General features: G+C 31.0%; 1 protein-coding gene across 4 annotated transcripts in view; it reads right to left on the bottom strand.

Moving 5' to 3' along the window:
* The window catches only part of LOC148607426 (sodium-dependent dopamine transporter-like), a 58,621-nt gene that overhangs the window by 19,607 nt on the left and 14,698 nt on the right, over positions 1-24,316 (bottom strand). For 3 of the 4 annotated variants that reach the window (XM_088547275.1, XM_088547272.1, XM_088547273.1), the window contains exons 2-5: positions 16,641-16,810; positions 9,750-9,844; positions 5,626-5,820; positions 3,984-4,118 (exon numbers count right to left, since the gene is read on the bottom strand). In XM_088547275.1, coding sequence (XP_088403401.1) covers positions 3,984-4,118; positions 5,626-5,820; positions 9,750-9,816 — 397 coding nt within the window. In that variant the 5' untranslated portion in view covers positions 9,817-9,844; positions 16,641-16,810. Of the gene's footprint in view, positions 1-3,983; positions 4,119-5,625; positions 5,821-9,749; positions 9,845-11,582; positions 11,753-16,640; positions 16,811-24,316 lie in introns of those variants that run through there. The other variant, XM_088547276.1, reaches the window with a different exon arrangement.

Raw genomic sequence — 24,316 nt, 5'->3', positions numbered from 1 at the left:
TCTGATTCTTTTTTAGTATAAGCCTATATTTGTACTCAACTGACACAAAAAGCTAAGATTTGTGTGACAAAATTGTTCGAGTGTTAAGGTATTATCGTGTTGCCCAATATCTCAGCTTTGTAATGTTACCAAAAAAGTTGCGGTAAAATACAGGGTTTTGAAAAACGAAAAATGTCAATATTATTACAGCATTTATGCTTCAGTAAAAAAATGGCTTATTTGGTATTTTCTGTGTATTACTATCACGATCGATACTTCTGGGGTTCTTTTGATGACTTGTGGCGATTTTAATACTAAGAATAATTAAATAATTGTAAAAAATGCGAATGTCGATTTTCCAATAAAAAAGTCGCATAAATTCGACTGTATTAGAATCTAAAAGACGGTATTATTATCCTTGGTGTTTTTTTTCTTATCAAGCGGTTTACTATCGGTTTGTGCAATACTCGTGGTCATCATATGCGTTTCCATAATTTCATTTCGTAAAATCAACTGTGACGTCGACAAAATTGATAAGATTGTCATACAAATCAATTTAGTTGATTAATGAAATAGAATAATAATGAATAAGAAACACATACTACAATTAATTTCCTGCAAAACATAATATTGATAATAATGATTATAACAATATCTTATTTCGATCATCTACTTTCGTCATTTCATTTTCAAATTCTTATAATTTAATACAGTTAATGATACATAATGCATTTTGATCCTACCTAATGTTGTTGGAAAAAATAGAAAATTATTCCTTTTTATCTTAAACATATGTTGCAAACATTTCATTTTAAGCCTTCTATGATAAATTTACCTTTTTCCGTTATCATACTATATCAACTTAGCGTTGTAAAGTATTGATAAAAAATCATTTAAGATTATAATTCAGTTTTGCGTTTCAAAAAATCTACATTTTCCAGTATTTGCATTGGGATACGAATATATATTTGAATAAACTTTACAAGTCTATATTAATTTTTCGATATAAAGTCAGATTTTGCAATTTTGCTGAAAGATTTCTTTTGGTTTTGACTCAGTTTTATTATTTTATCGCTAAATGAATATGTTGATCACCAATTAAAACTATTACGTATGTAAAAGTAAAAACCATAGCACTTTAGCAAACATTTAGGTACTTTGTCGTTTTTTCCCAAACAACCTCTTCATATAGTACTATATTGAAAAATAAATTAAAAACTGTTTCTCTTTAAATCACAGACACCAATCTTCCGTGCAGCCCTTTATTGGTGGACCCGACACTAATATAGTGTTTTGGCAATTAATTACCTTTCTGCAGGTGTAAAGTGAAATTGTAAATAGATTAGTCGTCCTAGAATTATTTTTCAAAATTTTTGGATTGTTGCAAACAAAATAAATTAAACAGATATGTTCTTGCACAGTTGTGATAATCCAAATTACAAGTAACTGAAATATTTTCAGTCCAATGATTGTAACATTACAGTAAATTACTATGAAAAATAGCTTGCATGTGTGGAAGATAGTGTGCCATACAAATTAATTTAGGCATCTGAAAATATTGAAAAGTAAATTATTGTGGAAACAGTATTTGAATTTGAGGATGGGATGCATGGATGATAATGTTTCATGCTATGTTATTTTTAGGAACATATTTCAAACTGACAAATTCCTTCTCATTTTTGCAACTATCTATCTGCCATAGCAACAGTGTATTTCCATGATTCATCCAAGGTGATTCTATACGCAACATTCGTTCATAAATGATAATAAGGACTTTGAGAAAAAAATAGCTAAAATAGAGAAAATAATATAAGAGGATTTGAAATTTAAAAGAAGAGACTTACTGCAGGAAAAGCAAAAGACAAGGACAAACAGTTTATCTTTGATCTTGGGTAGAAGATATAAACCATGTTTAAAGGAAATAAATGAAAAAAACAACCTTCTGAAATATTGGCACTTACTAAATTTCAATGAAACTTGTCGAGAATTGTTCTAAAAAAAACCCAGTAACATTAGAAAAATCATGAGCCAATATGACCTCTGATGTGAGCGACCTTGAAGGAAAGTCTAATCACACTAACAAACAAAACAAAAAAAACCAAAACAAAACAAAACACAAAACAAAACAAAACAATCAAACAAACAAAAAAAAAAAAAAAAAAGCACAAACAAAACAGAAAAAAACAAAAAAAACAAAACAAAACGTCCCATTATACACCTAAAGAAAGGTAATTGATTGCCGAAATGCTGAATTATTGTCGGGTCCAGCAATAAATGGAAGTGTGAAAGATTGGTGTCAAGTGATATTAGATAAACTTTACCTGTCGATATACTTCACAAGTCGATATAAACTTAATAGTCGGTATAACCCTAGATATAGTTATTTTGTTTTTCAAGCTATTCACTTACGAACAGAGTGTGACGTAGTTTTAATATATTTTCGTTTTCTAAATGAAAAAGGATCATCCAATAAATCTTTAAAGTGAATAAACATCTTAACATTTTATGAAACATTTAGGTACTCGCGTGTCACTTTTTTCTAACAACTTCAACATAAATCGCTTAAATTGTAAATTGTATAAAAAATGTAAATATGTTTATAGAAAATTTACCGGAAATACAATTGATTTTGTATATGCATGTATTATGAGGTAGGTGACCCTGTAAGAGTATGAAGTTTAATGTATTGATATTTTTATGCCTAATATAGTTTTCCATTAACTAAGATGTACTTTTCTCCATAATTTAACAAATTTAAGACGTGAGCTATAAACATTTTGTTCTCTTCAAAGAACCGAAATTTAAAAAGATTCACACTCGGTATAACAAATTAACTTCCTGTCAGACTGAAATCGGTATCTCAGTGCTTTTAAGGTCAAAGGTTAAATTAGAATGGATTACCGTTCCTCTGCTATAATGTAAAAATTCCTTTAGGACAACAATCATCATATCGATGCACATGCTTTCTTTTCGTTGTTTACTATTTTGATGTTATTCCGTGTAGTTATATCATAAATTTAATTGTTACTAGAGATAAAAACGACAATCTCAGTTAATAATTCAATTATCTACACAGACCAATAACCTACAAGACCAATAGCCAACTCCTTGTTAACTTCGTATCACTCTGGTATTCTAAAGGTTCTGTTATACAAGATGTGAAAAAAAATCAAAGGCATGAACGTTACTTATTCCTAATCCGAAAAGCTGCTTATGGTATGCTTTACTAAAGAAGCGCGGTATAATACTGAATGTTGCAGTGGTGTATATACCTTTTGCGCAAGAGAATACAAACCCCTAACACAAGAATTCCTAATACTAATCTTATACAAGGTTCGGTTTGCTATACACGTCTTTCAACAAGGAAGTTTTTCATTATGATTATCAAATTACCATTGTACTCCGTTTGAATCTTATGTGCGGCTCTCATGGTTGTGAAACCGCCGCATAGTCACCATGTTTTCCTACTGATCAGGTAGTGTAATACTTATTTTGACAGATTTATTTTGGACTTGACTTGATTATGAATCGGATTAGTGTTCGGTAATTGTGCTGTTACCCTTATTTCCCAATTATATAATTACTAAAGTTCATAGAATATTATGTGTTTTTACCGCATTCAAGAGTCATAGTGCAAGCCTATTACACGCAATATCAAAAAGCGTTTTCTTTTAATTCGCAGAGTAAAACAGAAGCAAAGGTTACATTTCTTGCACTGGATAAATTTTTGCTTCTTTGGTATAAGCGGGATGGGGATTTTGAAATTTTTGAAATTTGAATTTTATTTGATTTAATAAAAAATAAAGGATAAAGTATTTACAATCATAAAATTTTAGTTGATAAGGTTATGACATAAAAAGACAATTGCAATGAGGATTCTCTGCGGAAAATAGGGAATGGTATATAGTATAAATGGAAAGTCTATACAATTCAAGAGCAGTAATGATAATAACATACAGAATATGACGTATAAGTAGGATATGATATCACAGTGCAAACTTTACCTTTGAATAATGGACAGAGTCCTCCCCAACAAGTAATGGCTCCAGTTCTATTAAACTGTCCTAAAGCTAATTCCATGTAAAATAAAGGAATGCCTGCTGCCAATAACATCAACGAATATGGTATAAGAAAGCAACCTGAAATTAGAAATATATGTTATGGCTAATTAAATGATAAAGCAGAATATATGGAATTATTATGCATTATACCAACATAAAGATGTGCTAAAAGTTTATATGTATCAGTGCATTATTTCGTCCTGCCTATTTTATTATGTATTGTGGCGAATAACGAACTAAAACATCGGCAGGCTACGGCTATTCAAAACAATTAAACAAATTAGCAAATTCAATCTCACATAGCAGTGGTCGATTTCACATACATAAAAAAATGTAAATGTAAAATTTGTAAGATATGACGTCATAGTAGATCAATGTATTGTGACGCCATAACTTACGACTTATTTTATTCTTATTTTTTTGTGTAAAGGGCTTTAGATTCTGCATCAAAACTAATTCTTCTAACTAAAGCGCTATAAAGAGTAGTTGTTACATTCATATGTTTGAGTGAAGAAACTTGTAGGAACCATATCTTCGTCACCTTAAATTTGCATGCAGGTTGATTTATACTGGCGATTGAAGTCCATTTGAACTTTTCGCAGACGGCTCGCTTGAATAATACGGGATCTATAATTGGGCATTAATGGAATAAAGATGGAAAAATGTTTTACTAATATATATTAAAGAAACCTGTGTGGAAATCGTTACTAGTAGTGTTTTGAAATCCTAAAAAGTTCTTTCTCAATCCCGTTCGCCAGCCTATTGCCGCTTCCTGATTTATGACGTATCACTAATAAAACATATTTGCTCTACCATATAGGATTTGAAAACTACTATTCATTACATATCCACAAAACTGTTTTCTATTGTACTGTGCTAAATTTCTAGTTGCAAAAACTATTGACCAAATTTTACGACAAACGTGACGACTTTTCATTCAGAAATGTCAACTTTCCTTTCATCTGTGGCAACATCCCTTCGGCACCTGCGTATGGAGTGTTCATATCACAACTCATACGTTATGCCAGAGCTTGCCAAAACTACGCAGCCTTTTTGTATCGCGCTAGAACTCTAATAACAAATAGGCTTCTGGAACAGGGTTATGTTGCTACAAGATTGAAGTCATCACTACAGAAGTCATCATGAACTCGTGGACCGTTATGGTGTATCCATCTGCACCATGAAAACTGATTTATTCAACGGGTCATAGTTTTCCTTTCCACGTTTGTCTACCCCGGACTTAACATTTTATGAGCAACTCGTGGGTGTTTCTAGAAAAGCGGAGCACGCTTACCCTATCGGTGTACCTGGTCCATGCTCCCAGTTTTTAGTGGATTCCGAGTTGCTCATTTGCTTTTGTTACTTTGTATGTATGATTTTAGTTTCTTTATGTTCTTTGAAGTGTATGTCTGTTTTCCATGTCTGGTCTTTGTCCCTGGATTACATTCTTTTGATTACCGCTATAACATTGGTTCCCTTGATTACTTTTGCATAGTGTGGCTCATGTGTAAAAGCCTTGAAATAGCGAATATACCTCAATGCTGGACATGTATACCAAGCAGTAACACTGGTTAAAGTTACCTACCTCCTCCATTTTTATAACAGAGATGTGGGAAGCGCCAAACATTTGCTAAATCTACAGCGAAACCAATAACAGAGAGTAAGAAATCTAGTTTTTTGTTCCAAGTTTCTCTTTCCTCCCCATCCCCTTTCTTTTCATCTTCTTTTTTTGGTAACTTCACTCCGTCCTTTAGTGGTAACTTCTCCATGTTGGAATTGGCTACGTGATAGAAAAACAAAATTAAAACATTTGGAAAATACCAAGATCGAAATAATGGAATTATGCTTAAAATGTACTTCAATGTTGAAGAATACATCAATAAACATATAGCGAACAGTAAACCAAAATTAATACAGTAAAAACTAAACCAAAACACAAAACAGTAAGGATTAAAAAATAAAGTGAATATTCAACTTCAGGTCATCGACTGATATTGAACACAATGTCAGGGGCAGAACTAGAATTTCATGAAAGTGGGTGCTCCAGTCACGGAATATACTAAAGGGAGGGGCCCAGCTATTACTTGCTCATTTTTTGCTCAAATTTCGGGCAAAAATATTCTTCTCATACATTTTGCTTGGTTTTGAAGATGATTGAAACTATACTCAAATGCGAAAATTTAGATCGGGTACGTTGTTATGTTTTAAAAATAACAACGAACCAAATTTTGAACTTAGTTAACGTAAACTGATATAATTGGCCAGCAGCCGAGAAGAAGACCAATGAACGCAGAAAGCTGCAGAACAATAACAGTCTTAACAATAATGTAATCATGTTATAATACTAATGCTACCATCAATATCTGTTGAAAGATAATTGCAGAAAAATGGCACCAATATGCGCCCATGGCACATTTAGCCATTATGTGACTGAGGTATCGATATTAAATTGCTTTTTAGCTGTTTAATTCAATTCGAATGCTATTTTATGCTAAATTTACTCTAACTAACAAACAAGCATTAATTGATCGTTTCAGTGAGTAAACAGTTATATAAAGAAGTATTTCCATTTTTATATCAAAGTTCAGACAGCCTAACGGCTTAATGTTTGGCGACATTGAATAGATGCGATGGGCCATTTATTGTGATTTTATTAAACTTCTATATGTTTTTTTTCTGTAGATTGAAGTTGTTATCGTCATTATGAGTACACCAATAATGTTTATGCAGCTGTTTTGGCGCTAATGAAAGAAAATATCCACTAGGAAACGAAAGGAACGCAACATAAAGCCGCTTTTTAAGCATAAAATTATTTTTGAAATTAGGTCGAACTTATAATGTATGTCAATGTATGGAAAAGCAACGACACCAAAGCCAAGGCTCAAATATGAAGGAATATAACAATGTAAAGCAAGAACAAACACAAGATAAAACCTCTAAGTGTCACGTATTATTAAGCGTCTTCTGGGTAATCAAAGATTCTAGCAGAAATTAAAAGAATGCGATGCAGAGACAAAGACCAGACATGGAAAACAAACACATACAGCAAAGAACATAAAATAACAAAAATAACAAAAACAAAGTAATAAAAGTAAATGAGCAACTCGGACTCCACTAAAATTGGGAGCATGGACCAGGTGCACCGGTAGGTAAAGTACCCTCTGCTTTTCTAAAAACACCAGCCGAGTTCTATATACATATAAATAAAATATAAACTAAAACATTCTGACCGGATTGCTCCCCTTGCCAAAAAAAAAAAAAAAAAAAAAAAAAAATAACATTAACAATCAATTTTTCGAAATATGTTTTAAACAATTATTTTTTTGCACAAAGTAAGGACATTATTTGATGCTGGAAAAGAGTCATAAATAAAAATGATGATAATAATGATAAAATTTCAAAAAAAAATTAGATATAAAAAAAGCACAGCTTCTATTTTGCACACCGGCAATGGTTTGTTTCACTGAAACCCTGAAAAATGGTTTAAGATATATGTTGTTCTTGTTACAGACTACAAGCAAAACTACTTTATCCAGAAGTGTTATAAAGATAATAGATAATTATTTACCAAACATTTTATGAGCTGATGAACACAGAACCCCCGGCTTTGCGATATTGTATGTATATTCAATTAGTTCAAAGTGTCTGTTTATACAGCTTTTATCTGATTCGTCAACTCTTAAAGTGTTTAGCACCGTTCAGCAAATAATCAATAACAGCTATAAAGCAATACGGATATTTGACATGACCGGATTGCTTCTGATGTTTATGTTCTCACCGAGTTGTGTTTGCAATATATAAGTACTCACTGGCGGGAACTAAATAAATAACTTGATCTGAATGGCTCAGAATTATTATTTTTATAATCTTAATGCAAAAAATATTGATTTGCAGTAAGGCATATTGTAAAATCCCTTGTAAACCTGTTAAGAAATGTATCCTGGCCTTTGATAATATTCCAGAACAAGTTATTTATTTAATCGAAGCAGGAAATATGTCAGGCTTGGTAAACAAGCTTTGTTCATACACAATAAAAAACAGGTTTCTTAGACTTTGACAGGGCAAAGTTAACTTAGTTCTTGGCAAACAGTTTTGGGTTTCTTCAAATAACGGGTGTAGGTTAAATATAAAAAAATAGAAAACCGATAAAATGAACAAAACAGATAACAATAATTGAATGATTTATTTGTTATTTTATACGAAGTTAAAAACAATATGCATTGAAAATCTACCTAATATTTGCTTTTTTTACAGAAACATTGACCTAAAACATCAATCCTGTAACATATTGAAGTAAAGGACTGGTATAGTATTTAATCGTGTTATCCAATTAAGTGCTATTGCATGTAAGAATCAAGCAGTATCATGGAACGGGAATCTCACTTCTCTGACAGTGCAATAGACCCCAAGGTCCAAATTTTAAGACCAAGCTCTGTTGATATTTCCAAAAGGTATGTGCAACACTTTCCCGTAAAGAATTGGCTAAAATATTATGGTTTTTACGGGAAATTGTTGCATATACCTCGTGGAAGTTTCAACTGAGACTGCTCAGAAATTAACACGGAAGGGTTTATTTCAATATTTTTGACATTGAAGTAAGGATAAGAAACGGTACTCTCATATCTTCTTAATATATTGTTTTTAAATTTCAATGGAATTCAGGGGAAGTAACTCTTTCATAAAGAGCAATTTACTAACATTCTATCAAATATATATTTCTTATTATTTAAATGTTGGTATGACCAAATAGTGGCTATTTTGTATTAAATGAAACTTGTGTGGAATATTTCTCTGGGATCGGATTTTTTTCGCAGAGTTTTACCTGATTCTTACAACGACTTCACTTTATATGATTTATTTATATAATTTTACCCTACCGGTGCACCTGGTCCATGCTTCCAGTTTTTAGTGGCGTCCGAGTTGCTCATTTGCTTTTGTTACTTTGTATGTATGATTTTAGTTACTTTATGTTCTTTGTTGTGTATGTCTGTTTCCCATGTCTGGTCTTTGTCCCTTGATTACATTCTTTTGATAACCGCTATAATCTTGGTTCCCTTGATTACTCTTTTACATGGTACGGAATTCTTCATTTTTACGTCATGAATATAGCTAGCATTACAAATGAATCACAATATTTAAAAGCCATTTACAGTAAATATCATAATGTTATAAACAATTTACATTTTTAAAAAAGTGTACAGCTTGAGAACATTATCGGAATTTAAATTTTCAAGCAGATATATATTCTGGCGTGAAATAGAAAAACATGTAGTCCTGATTTTGTATGAATTAATAAAATCGAAAGATGTAAATTTTAATAGATATTTTAACCAAGCATAATCACTTCCCCTTTTCTGTCAGTATGCAGTCTGGCAATTTTTCTCAAATATGTTAAACACTAACGTCTGAGAATATTATAAACAGCATATCATGAGATAATAAAATCTAAAGATTCTAAATGAAGTATCGTTAGAAGATAAAAAAATTGTCGCACTTAAGTATATTCAAGGTTTTATGGCACTAATGCGTAAACTGATTGAAGAGGGCATTTCCTGGCTCTCATCACAACATTCTGTCTTTCACAAATAGCTAATTTAAATCAAATATGAAAAATTGAAATTCGCCTTTTCCTTCTCTTTCTCTTATTGACAACTATAACAAAAAACTTAAATAGCCATTTCTTTTCTCTGTTTGATAATTCCTACTTACCGTATGGAGTTACCTCCCCATGCGGGATCAACGTCTTTGGGCTCGAATCAACGTCAGCGTTATTCATTGTACACTCGTTACGTCATAATGCAAACCTGTTGGTGAAACAAACATCAAACGTTAGATTATGTCTTTACCATCTGTTGAATACGCTAATGTTATAAAAATCCGTCTTGCCCTCATCCCAATTGCTGCTATTTCTGCTATTGTAAATTCAACGTACTACTTTACACAATATCAAAGATCTATCTGAAATCAATGTCGATTTAAGCTCAGTATCTTTTATCTGATGCAGATGCCGAAACTTGTGATTTAACTCCAATTAATATAAAATCTGGCTATACAAATAACTTCAGATATCAAAGCGGTTACAAATTTTTCTAATGCTTTTCTATACAATCAAGGCTAAAGTTAATAGATAGCTGGTACCATTTTCATCGTTAAAATTCAATATAACTCAGAATATTTATATTTAAATCTTTTCATGTAATGTGAAATTTAAAATCCTAGAAATGGTATGTAAATGGTTTAATCAATGGATGACCATACTCCTGCTTAAAATCTTTTGAGTGTAATGAATAATTATCAAACTTGAATTGGTATTCAATATATCCACTTGTGGTAATACTAATATTATCAATGCCTTGATTTAAAGTGATACTACGTGTTTTTGTAACCAACCTTTGTCATTTGAATTGCTTTGAAAAAGTGCCATGGATCTGTGAGTCATTCAAATGTAACTATTCAGAGACATAACGGAGGAAATTTTGAATCGCGTCAGTTCAAAATGCATAGAGGTACAATGATAAGTTTTAACTTAGTGATTGTTTTTCATATGTCCATGCATTATTATCCAATCTGTTCTTTTCTGTTGAATAATATACGTATGTAGCGATTTTGTAAAAGGGATTGGCGCTATAAAAATGAGATTTCAGTCTGTTTTAGTCAATGCATAAAAATAATTTTTTTTCAACAAAGGGGTATCCCATACCCTGGAACACCCTTTAATCCCCATTGAGAATATTATTAAAAACATAATTATTGATGCAGTTGTATTGAATTTCTAAATAAGATGACTTCGGTATGATGATTCTCTTTGATCATCCTTTAATATCTTTCTAAAATAATTTTAAAGTATTTTGACAAGTTTTACGTAGATTTCTCCACATATGATGCGCCCTGTTCTTAAATAACAAGTTATGAATATCCGAAGCCGATTTTTCAGTTTTCACATACTTCAGTAATTCATCTAAGTTTGTTAAGAAACTTATTGCTAAAATTTTAAAAGGACTAAATACATGTACTTTTGTCTTATTGCAAGCGAATATCTGACGAGCATGTTGATTACAAGATTTCATAAATAAAAGCGTTTAAAATATATTATCCTAATCTTCCAAATAAAATGGATTAAGTCATAATTGCCGAAGGCCTTTTCCCGTAAGCGGCTGACACTGGTATGTATCACATGAGACACAAACTTTTCACTGTGTCACCTTTTCGTTGGCAGTAGAATGAAAGGGTCTTAAATGTACAATCAATGACAAAGAACAAATTAAATAAAATGTAATAATGATATGGAATCATACGTTGGAGGAAACGTCAATGGATGATTTTACTTCCCATAAAAAATATTGACCAACTACATATTTTAAATTTTCTAGATTTGAAACTAAAAAATGCCGTACATTACTTGACAATGATGAAAGAAATATATTACTTAAAAATAATTGCGTTTTCACTCAGTATATTAGCGCAACAAACTATTAATTGGCCTCACTCTCTTTTTCGTTATGCATTTTATTTGCATTTTATTTGTATTTAGTTCAATTTTACCTTTTAAATATGACTATTGTCCACTTTTTTATTACCTCTAAACGAATAATGACCCACATTTCATCATTTGTTCGTACACACTATTTTGAAAGACACGACACCGTCTTCCACTCAAAACAGAATACTATTACATTTCCGTCAATGTACACATATTATTGCAATGTCAGAGTTACCGAACTTAGAAGACTCAGTATGGCATTTTCTCATAATCAGTTCCTAAAATAATATTGTTACAGGAAATGTATCATACAATGATGCTTCGGTATCATCTCGATATCAAATAATAGCAGTATTTCTAGACCCTAATAACGTTGATCTAGTATTGGATAAACTTGGTTGTATTGTTCCAACTCTTTATTATATCGAAGATTTGTGGTAAAGTATATTTAGTCCAATAGAACACGTCAATTTTAATCCACTTGCTAGAATTACGAGACACAAGTATTTGTATTTCATTTATTGCATTCCCTATAGTAAACGTATATGACTCTTGAAAGCTGTACGATTCACTAAAATTATCAATCATAATTTGGAGTTTTGAGGCTCATTGACATGTTTGAACTAACTAAGGATTTTTCTCGGATTAATTGAATAATCGGAATAAAATCAAAATAGTGAACAATGGCCTGACAGAACTGATCTTGTATCTAACCCATTTCTGGAACATTTGACTTTTAAAATAAATAAATCATAAATACCAATTTGATAACAAGCTAAAGAGAATATTTCAATTATTACAAACAGAGTTTCCTATTGCATTGTAATTGATATCATTTTGTGGTTTTATTTAACGATAATTGTTCAATATTTTAACAATGTCTAAAACAATATAATCAAAATACTTGATAAATCACGCTTATTTGCTGAAAATAATAACAGAATTTGTGTTTTGTTTCCTATTTCATAGATTATGGTTAATTGAATCGCATGTATGAACAAAACGATTAAGATGCATAAAATCCTGGAAGAGTAAAACCTGTCTAAACAAAACCGCTTCAGGCGTTTGGTTTACCATGGTACAAAATCGATTTAAGGAGGTAGACCTAGGGTAATAGACATAAATCTTTATACCAGTGATATGTTTGTATTATATACAATTTCACCAAAGCCTTTCAAGATTTCCTTTGAAACAGAATAAAATCAGTCCAAGTTACTTTGTTGCTTACATTAGATTGATGTAAAATGGTAAAGACAAACATTTCAATGATTTGTAACAGTTGTGTCCCTTCCCCTAGGTCAACATCCTTAAATTGATCTAAAGGGCGTGCTAAAGTGTCTGGTTAAGATAGGTTTGGGATTATTCAGAGTTCGATTCAAACATGTTTCAAAAGTGTAATTTTATAACAATTGAACAGGTTTAATCAAAGAAGAGATCAACAGCAATAAATTATCTTAAGTAGCACTCATAAGAATCATGCAAAATGTGATACATGGTTTGAAAGCCTACATATTTTTATTTTTGATATCTTGTTTAAAATGCTTTAGTAAACAGAAATTAAAATTTGGTTTTTCATATAACCCGTGCTCATAGGAGATAAAAATTGTATAGAATGCACTGTAGAATTCAAACGTAAGGCAGATAACTCTGTAAATGTCACTCAAATATAATAGAATCTATTGGATTTTCAATGTTGATTATCTCCTAAGACCAGGCAGATTTGAATGATTGAAAACACATTTCATAATATAGACCCATAAAAACAACTTAATTACAAAAATAAAAATATGTAGCTATTTTTGGGGTGTATCACATTTTGCAGAATTTGCATGATTCTTACAAAGACAGCTACTTAAAACATCTGACTTTTTTCGTTAGTACTGTAATTGTTTGCTGTTATTATGTATGTTGCGTTGCATTAGAAAGTTAAACTGCACATGTTTAAACTATATGTGAAATCACAGTATTATGTTTGTCTTAATTTGGACAAAAGTAAACATCTTTTAACTCTTCAACAAAGAGTTACTGTGTTCTCTTGATCAGGGATACTATCAATCAAATGACGAAACTGTAACTTTGTTCATACTCTCCCGGCGGGTGTTTCTAGAAAAGCAGAGGATGCTAACCCTATTGGTGCACCCGGTCCATGCTCCCAGTTTTTAGTGGTGTCCGAGTTGCTCATTTACTTTTGTTACTCTGTATATATTATTTTGGTTATTTTATGTTCTTTGTTGTGTTTGTCTGTTTTCCATGTCTGGTCTTTGTCCCTGGATTACATTCTTTTGATTTCCGCTAAAATCTCGATTCCTCTGATAACTCTCTCCTTTGCTTCTATGTGTAGCAGGAGATTGATGTTTGATTCTATATTCTGATATTCAGAGAGAAAGGCAATGTTTGGCCTATTGTACATGTATATATATAACGGTAATACCGTTCCCTTGATCTAACCTCCAATGAACAATTAAAACGAGGAATACATAATCTGTCAATGAGTCACCAGAAAACTATTATTCGAATGAATCTTCAGGTCCTTTGACCACAGCATTGCTTCATTAAATACCTTTAATTTTATTGATAGGGATTGGTCTACTTAAAAGTGATATGATATCATGATATACCAGTTTTATGTTATAAGTTTCTATTTTCTTTAAATCGTAAATAAAGTAGAAAGCTTTTTGTTAAAGAAATAAAGAGTAATCGTTTAATGAACTATCCATTTGTATAAATCGGCCTTTCACCATTCGTTCTACGTACGACTACAAGCAGGAGCACTTTATATGACTTCCGGTGTTCGGTGCGTTGTACATTTTCCCGCTTTAATTAAACTTACTCACCGGGACACTTATTTGAAAATATTTCCTTTCGATATTGATTTTAAATTGGTAAACTTTAACAGAAAAGAAGGAATTTGATCTAAAGCATTTTACTGATATAATCAACGTTACTTCTGCTTATTTTCTCAATACATAAGTACAAACTAATAGTTGAATATCATGCATATATTGCGGAATATTCCTCAAGTAAAACTTCTAATGACGTAGTGACTTTGAAAGGGAAATAATTTTGCTCGTGTGTATTCGCAGTTTGTATTAAATATCACATGCCCTTTTAAGTAAAGGTTCGTCAAAGAATCATGCACAGATTGAAAGTGAATATTTTTTGTCGAATTTCTAGCAAGTTTGAATGCACCTAATAAGACCTTTTAGTGATATGAGAACCAATATAAGTGATGTAGGTAGTTGAGAATGGAGGAAAAATCTTAGAGTTGTGATATGTCAAAAAGGCTGGTAAATGTGTTGTTTCACATACATAGAAATAAAAAAAAAACAACGCAAAAACTTTAAAAAAAAAAAAAGAAAAAAAATCACCAGTAATAAAATTAGACTTATGCTTGATGGAGATAAATTTTAGCTGTCACGTGACACCTTTCTAACAGTCTTATTGGTCAACTCATGAAATGACCAATTTCCTCATTCATGGGGTCACCATAGGGGAAACTTTGGCCATATAAATCATTTTATTTTCAATAAATTGTTATTCAACTGAATGTTTTGCCTAATCGCATTTCATTCCTAACATAAGGTATAACTCTTATTTATTATTTTTTTTAATTCCCAGTAAGACTTCATGTAGATTTATGGTTGTTTCGATATATGACAAAAATCAACGTCCTATCACCATTTCCTTTATTTGCATGATTTTTAAGTGGAGCTGTATTTTAATGTCATAGACCCTTTTAATATTACAACTTGTTTGACTTCAAGATTTCCTATCTTATATCCTTTGACACAGTTTTTAAAAATCGCTCATGAAGTAAAACTACAATGGTAATTAGTTATTGTTACAAAATGTGGTGAATGCATGATGGGTAAATTTGAATGCATGATGGGTAAATTCAGCAGTTTTTGGACAATGAAATTATTAAGGAAAATGATGCATATCGAATTAATTTAATCGTTATGATTGCAATGGATATCTTTCATTACAGTATTATATCTAGTAAAAGCATTAAAAAAAGAACAGATTAAAACCCATTTTAGTCCTATTATTGTTTTTTGTCTAAATTCAAAGAGATTGTAGTTTTAGGAAGAGGTGTCTAAACAAAAAAGTGATTAAGTTTTTTGTTTGCAGTAGTGCACTCACAAAGTAAGCCTTCATTAAAAGTCACATGTCTTTATTTGGGTAAATAAAAAAAACTTTGTGTAAGAATTTTACGGATGTAGAGCACTTTTTCGTACCTCCAAAAAGATACAAACTCATTCACATAAGATTGCATTCAAAGTTCAATTTCGAGCGTAGACCATGTTTTACGGTAAGCTGAGCGATCTCTGCTTTTCTAGAATCGCCACAAAATAATGCGATCAATTCTGTGAATACCTACTATCAAAACTATTCAAATGAATTACGTTTAGCATAATATGTATTCCAATATTACGCACTGGGGAAACTCTGTACATGTGTTAATTGAAACCTCTAATCAGCAACATTAGAACCAAATACTTTGAAAGTTTAAGACCAAAAAATAGAGAATAAAAAATGAAGTACTGAAAATATTGAAACACGAATCAAAATCCAGCACCGATAAATTTTATCTAAGTTTGTCAAGGGAGGTACATCATAGTTGCTGTCATGTTTAATACATGAAATAAAGCTTCTGGGGAGGGGGAATTACAGATTACAGATTATAGATAAAAAATTATATTTAAAATGATTCCTGTTTTGTAATACGATGTTTAAAGGACTTTTCCATAAAATAACGTTTTCACTAAATGTTGTTTTAAAATACAATCTAAGTACTGGCACTGAAAATGTCCAGGAATAAAATTAATAACTTTGAACGGAACAGATTTATCAATGAAACCCGTTATATGGGAGCAATCAAAGAACTTTGCTTGTATATCAAAAGTATGATCGTTATAATACTGAACACCTAAAACAGTACCAATTTACAACTACAAATCGGTTAACATATATAAAATTAAGATGATTTGATTTAACCTTCAGACACTAAAAAAGTATATAAAGAATGGAAAATAAAACGAATGTAATTAAAAAAGCCTAATAGTAAAATATTTCCTTATTTTTTGTATTTCAATGAACTTGAATATAAAAAAACTTACCAAAATGTTTATTGAATTAATGCCAATATTTCATGAAATTCTGTAGGTAATCACATTACTATCCGTTTGTTATGTAATAAAAAAGTCAAATAATCCATGGTCAGATTCTCACGCTAGAACGTCAAATTTAAGCCACGCAAATCGACAACACGGTGCTCGAGTCACGTGATCTGCAAAAAATAAAGAACAACAACAATTAATTCTATCAATATTCATACCATAATAGTAAAGTTTAAAAATGAATACATCGATAACTTTTTGATGATATAATGTTTTTTTTCAGTAAACACCAGCTTGCGATTTAAATTAAATATTAAATGATTCAGTATCGAGTTTTCTAAGAATCATGCCGACAAAGTTCCACTGGTCAGTTAAAATAACAAATAACTGATATTGATCACAATGCAATCACATGCATCAGTTTAATTACCAATTTGTCGGTCCACTTTATTTGGTTTTTTTCCAGAGTTGTTTGTTTCCATTTTTCCGAGAATCATGTTTAACATTTGTATTTGTTAGTAGATTAAAATCCAAATACACCCATTTTGGTTACATGCTATTTGTATTGTGATAATTGTTTGTCGGTTTCTACTTTCTGTGGTCATTTGAATTTACAAATTATTTATCTTGATCCCAGTATAACTTCATTCATTACTTTTCACTTATTAATCCACTAAATTTCTTATTTCACAGATTTTTGTAAGTATTGACTTTTCTGAGAAACATGTTTCACATTTGTATTTTTTTCAGCTGATATGATAAATTACGGATCTTGATTTTAATGTATGTGCAATCATTTATTATTGTTATTCCTTCATATGCTCATGTTATTTGCCATCTTAAAGTTCTTTGTTGGGTTCGACTGTTATCAAAGTTCCATCAGTCAGTTAATCATGAATTGCATTATCTATTCCTGATCTGTGTCAGCACGAACCAGTTATTTTCCATTTATTCATTTAAGGTTTTAATATATGAAACTTAACACAAAGGTCCATTTAACTAATTAACTCTACTGTCCATCTTATACTTTTAAATCATACAGAAATTTGTATGTGTCGGGGTACAAGTGGAGACCAAAGATTTCGAAAGTTAGAAGGAGTATTTTCGGTCACTGTTTGTCCAAATAGTGTACGAGTTACATTTTTAATACATTGTTTTCGACAAAGAAGACAAGGTTTCAACCGACGGAAAACCTCTTTCTCATATATTTTCTCTCCAATCTGCATATCATCTTGACATAAACGTTTATGTTCGAACAGGTCATCTCTAGACATTACAAATTAAAAATATCCATGCGGTAGCTAGCGACAATCTTTCATCTCTCACTAATCGCTGCAGACAGACTTTCCGAAATTCTCGGACATTATTCCAATCAAACGTTATTTGATAACCATATAACGTCGCATTAAATCGTTCAAGCTTTTCCGACTTTGCAAGATTTTTGCATTTTTAGAAAAGTCTGGCTGCAGCGCCTAGTCACTTCGAATGGCAGACGCTGTTAGGGAGCTTGATAACTTGATTGAAAGTCTGTGCTATTAATATGAAAAAAGTAAATCGTGTGATAAACCTTGGAAATAATTTATTATTAATTATGTAATAATTGTTTTTTTCTTTGTAAACTCAAGTCCACAACTTTATTACTCGTCATAAATTATAACTCCGGGAAGTTAAATGGAAATATATTGAAAATAAATCGATATTGATGTATATTTACAATGACAATTAAAATGTAATGACGAAATAAGCAATACTATGCTTACTGTATATTATATGACTCTCTTGTCGTTTTAACAAATATAAATATAAATGTATAATTGGTCTTTAGCTTAATATGACGTTATAAGGAAAAAGAGGCACTGTGACATAATTGATTACGTTTAATTTTACACTTACGAATGTTTTTGAAATTAGCAACTATTGTTAATCGTACAAGGATAAGAAACGTCAGTAAATATACGCATCACTTAACCAAATCTAAAACGGAATATTTAATATTTTAAATCAATGTCGTGTATTAATGCCTAAAAAAAGTCCATAAAATCACCACCTTTCTCATCACAAATGTCAATTTTATGTAAACTTAACAACTATCAAACAAACTAAACACAAACCATTTTGCACAATTTTTAAGAAGACTGGTACTTAAATATCCAGTAATTAGCTCTGTTTCATAATAGTTATTTGAAAATCCGAACTTAATTTACAGCGCGAGACAAAATGCATTTATTCATCAGGGCACTTATCATTGTAACATGAACCGTGTTAAGTACCGAAGGACCACAAAGTGTAAAATTCATCCAAATTGCTTTAATGTGGCTGAAAATGTATCAGTTGGTCCTGTGGTACGGGGAAAGAGTAACTAACGAGCAGCTTTAATGGTCTAGCGAATCTATCGCTCGGAGATATTATAAACACATTAACAAATCGATGGGATATCATCGAAAGATGTAAAATTATTCCTCATCGCCGAAACTATAATAGTGGTTTATTGACAAGCATCTTTTACACTTAAATAAGTCAACAATCGTGTTAACAGAATAGTTAGCGAAACCGTTCCAACAATAAATACATATAATGATGTTTTGTAATAGTAAAAAATGTAAAGCATTAAGGATATAATAATTGTTAGTAATCAATATCAATTGTTTTACACATTTATCTTAGCTTATGGTAAATGGAAATAGTATTCGAGAGGATAGAAAAGGCCGTAACAAGGGCTTGAATTCATTAAATTACTATTTGCATGCTTATTATAATTGATCTAATAATATAATATAAGCATGTTCATATGATAAAATGGAATTCAACGGTCACATTAAAAGTTGAGGCATGACGAAATCTTCACTCTCTTTTCATGACTAAAACAAAGCGTTCTTAACCCTTAGACAATGAAAGTTTTTAGCTAAGTCATATATTCGAGAAAAAAAGATAATATTCTGCTATCAGAGTTAACTTAAAGGTATGATTATGGTCACCATAAGGTCTTCAACAAGTGTTAACATAAAGGTAAAGGTATTTACTGCTTTGGGTTCAAGTTATAGGATTGTGGATTTGTTGCAATTCACAATATCAATTCCCCCCATTAAATAAAGCTATTCAATAGAGGAGGAAAAAAGCACACTTCTTTCCAACCCTTTTCATATTTTTTGCCGTTTTTTTTCTTTCTATTTAGGTAAAATATGTGCCAAAGGCTTAATGGTAAATCCCGTCTACGTCCAAAGGAACCGGTACTTGCCATAATAAAAAGAATTAAATTTATCACAATGTACTACTTTTGAGTCTGTCATGGCATCTATTGAAATCTAGAGCAGGTACAACATTAGGAATGACGTTATAAGCCAGAAACATCCATATAATTTGTTATTACCAGGTTTACCGTATTAATAGCACCATTGAATATAAATTCTATATGAATTCAGTTTGTCCCACTGAAATTTCAAAATGAAAATTTAACAAGTTAAACATTCCACATCTGGTGTATAAGGGGATAACCATTTGATTCTGAATCGGGACAGAATATTCAAACATTTTGCTAATAAAAAAACCAAATGCTAATCGGCTATATTGTTTATTTCAATTATACTGTACAGTAGAATCTGGAAGTATAAATTATTATTTCATTTCTAGGTAGGGGAAGCCAGAATATTTATTTCCATATTTTTTTCTGGCCAAGATATTTATATACGAAAAAAATACCATGCCCCCTTGAAGTAAATAGCCTTACACTTAGGTATAAGGACGATTATAGTTATGGAAGGAAAGTGAAGTAATGAATTCATTGTAAGTTGGAAAATGATATGGTAACAGTTATTTTTTTCTACATATTTTAGATACCATTTATGGGTTGTTGAATCTTTATATAGTTTTCTTACAGATTTTGATCATTTTTTTAAAAATTAATGGCAGATAATGCAGCACCGCATATGCATCTTAAAAATAACATCAAATTACCCTACCGGTGCACCTGGTTTATGCTCCCAGTTTTTAGTGGAGTCCGAGTTGCTCATTTGCTTTTGTTACTTTGTATGTATGATTTTAGTTACTTTATGTTCTTTTTTGTGTATGTCTCTTTTCCATGTCTGGTCTTTGTTCCTGGATTACATTCTTTAGATTACCGCTACAACCTTGGTTCCCTTGATTACTCTTTCACAACATTTATTCCGGAGCCTTTTACAGATTGCTTTAAAGGACGGGTTTTCTCCTTCATTGAAGACCGTAACGGGGCCTTTAGAAGTTAAATTGTTCGTTGCCTTTTCTATATAACATGACAATGATCGAGAAGTTCACAGAGGCACGTCTAATTTGGAGCATATTTTAGAAAATGACACAAAATACCATGTTTATAACGCACGGGTTGAAATATGAAGGATTTGCGCTGATCCATGTTAACAATGAAAAGTTGGCTTTAAATCGTTTTGCTATGATAAATGCATTATAAATTAAAGAAACCAATACATCCCAATGAATCTATATTCCTTTTTTTATTTTCTCTGCATAGCAAGTACGTGATGCACCCAGAACATGAAATACCAAGAGATGGTCTCTGGATCTTTTATTTTTATATTGTCTATACTTAAAACATTTATTATGTAATAACAGTATCGAATTTAAACACAGATTTTATTTTTCATTGTGTTTCCGTTTTGATATTAAGGCAATTTAGTGATACACCGAGTGCCACATTGCCTTTTATTCTGGCTTTGATTTTTTAGGGCGTTGTCAAAGTAATATCAAAATTCATAGTGATATAATTGATAATGAACAAAACAAGAAATGAATTAAGTATGATAGATTATCTCAATATTTTGCTATTAGTTTCTGTTTCCATTATGTGATAACTTTCCGACAGTCAAGGTGGTACCAAACCATATGTCATATGACAAACATATTGATTGAAAGAGACGATTTCGAATACAAACATTTTAAACAACAGTGAAATCTGCCTGAATCAAGTAACATTTTCTTGAGATCAAATGTTTTACTCAGATATATCAGTTGTATTGTTTCGTAGTTCTAAAATAAATAGTAGAAACATTGTTGGAAATAAAAGATAATAATAAAATACTCTATCCAATAGTCTAACGGAATATCCAAAAAGGTAGGTCAGTACAAAATATGTCAAAGCAAAAAAAAAAAAAAAAAAAAAGGTACGTTTGAAACACCTTCAATGGTACTGTCTTGTAACAGGTATTTCCGATGGGAATTGTGAGTTTTGAATTTGCTTAGAGTTACATATTCCCATTTAGTCATGGTTCGTATATTTCAGGTTTGACGGTAAATAATTACTTCTAAAAATCAAACTTAATAGCTCCTCTATCATTGAGTTCTCAGATTGTTACGGTTCTAATCATTACTAATTGTTTAAAGGTATCATAAGTCAAATATCTGCCAATGTAATAGTGTAATGCATCAAACAAAACAAAATACAAACTCTAAAGCAGTTAAACGATCGCTAAAATAAATCTAAAGGTGGCACTTTGTTGAAAGGGTCCTTAATTTGAAAACTATTGATAATTGTAGAACTACCAAATATGAAATCAATATGGATTTTAATCTTTCTGTTGTACAGCTATTTCTAAAAACCAGGCAATAAAATAGTGATCCACTAAAACATTATCTCTGACTGTCTCATGATAATTTTTTGTGCCTTTTATAGATCTGCTAAAAAGTCTGAAATCAGATGTTGGAAATATCATTTTACAAGACAAATATTTATAGTAACGGGTAAGTTTATGAAAGAATCAGGCTCAATGGGAAAAATTCAAAGCATGAATGTCAAAACCCCACCCATCTGACATTATTATTTCGCTCAAGGGTGCTTTCTCTATTTTGGACTATTTCTATACTTTTTGTAGTAATTTGTATTTTATAGTTGTTTCCACTTCATGGTACACTCATTACAAGTATTTCTGCCATTTTCCTATTTTCGAACTCTAAAACAACATTTGTGTACCTATCTCAATATGTAATATTTTATCCGATTTTGTTTTCAACCATGAATCTTGAACTGCATGAATCTTATAAAAAGCCACACTTAACATATCCAAATCTTAAAATTATGCAAGACTTTCTGAGTGATAAATGTTTCTTAAAAAATAAGAGTGATATCGATATGCACAAAACTTAAACAGTTAAATTTTCGCATTTTTTCGCGAAAAGATTACATGTAATAATAATAAAAAAAATAGAACTGAATATTGTTTTTAAAAAATGTGAAATGTGATACCATGAAGAAGTATCTCGATTCAAGATTGCTCAAATGTAGATGCATAAGATTCACTGGGAAATAAGACGAACCGAAAATATCACGGTTTATGGTACCGTGTAAGTTGCTTCTTGATATTAAACAACAAAAAATAATGACCTTGGTAAATTAAAAGAGAAAAGGGTCAAGGTGTTCTTATATATTTTAAAAAAGAGTGCAAACTTCATATAATATTATTTTCCTGAGTCTACTTTCTTCGACGAGAACGGTATATTTCTCATACTTAAGCATAGTTACCCATATCTTGACTTTTTAAAACAAGTATATTGTTCAAGTATTTATGAAGCTAGTAAATTCATAAATTGATAGAACAGTATTTGTAGTTGTAATCGACAATGTTAAAATTTCGAGTATATCGTGTATATCTAAACGATTAAAGTTTATATCAATGATTCAAATAGTGATTTTACTTACTCGTAATGTTGATAGAAAACTACGCCTATATTGCCCAAAACCCCATGGCAATCCATAAAATTCAGACATTTCTTTGGTAAGGGCAATATATGATGCAGATAACCTACCGAACAAACGATGATTTGTTTATCTACATTCGCCATAAATTTAAGTAACCAATTTCCTTTCTTTCCCTGTATACAAATCTGTATTTCAGAGACAACCACACATTCACTTCTAACATACATCAACCGAATCAAGAACTGAACTGAAATGCACTGGAAATGATTATTTCAAGGGCAGATAACTCTGTCAAAAACCTCATTTTTGTAAGACTATTAAAAAATTTATGAGTGAATCCAGTGATGCAGAGAACAAATGATGTTTTTTTTTTAAATAAAGAAAGCATATTGTCAGATCGGTGTGGTTTTGACATGCATGTTTCTGATTTTTCCAATTTTGACTGATTCTTACAAACACTTACATTTAAGCATTCAGATAGGAAACAATTAAAAGTAAAGGTAGTACATAAAGTTCATGAACAATGAGCACCTTACGGGTAATAAAAATATAGTTTATGAGAAAAGTTTTCATTTCATTTGCCTTAAACTACTTTTCAAGTTAAAATTTATTGGACGTGCACAAAAGATTAGCTGATTCCACAATCTTAGTTTAAAGGATAATAATTATGTTATATTGCGAGATAATTATACACAACGTTATGCCCAATTAACAAAGAAAATCATTATTGAGCAACCTGCCGTTAATGTGTTACATAAAAGGCTAACCTCAGTGTTTCTTGGAAAAAAAGTAACATTGACCCGTGTTACTTTTTATACTTGTGTGATTTCATAATTGGCATGAAACATCCGGTAGAAGGTTATTGAAACTTGCGTGTACTGAACATTTGAAAGTTGAAGGACACTTGTAAGTTCTTACTTTAAGTTTCAGATTTTAAAGTGCAAGTACAACATATTACAAAATATGTTTAAACACAACCAAATATAAGAAAATACTC

Source organism: Perna viridis, chromosome 9, assembly GCF_037379345.1.
Source record: "Perna viridis isolate PV_CMFRI_1.1 ecotype Kerala chromosome 9, ASM3737934v1, whole genome shotgun sequence".
Lineage (NCBI taxonomy): Eukaryota > Metazoa > Mollusca > Bivalvia > Mytilida > Mytilidae > Perna > Perna viridis.
Note: the sequence above shows the minus strand (reverse complement) of the source record. Positions and strands in the feature narration are given on the sequence as shown.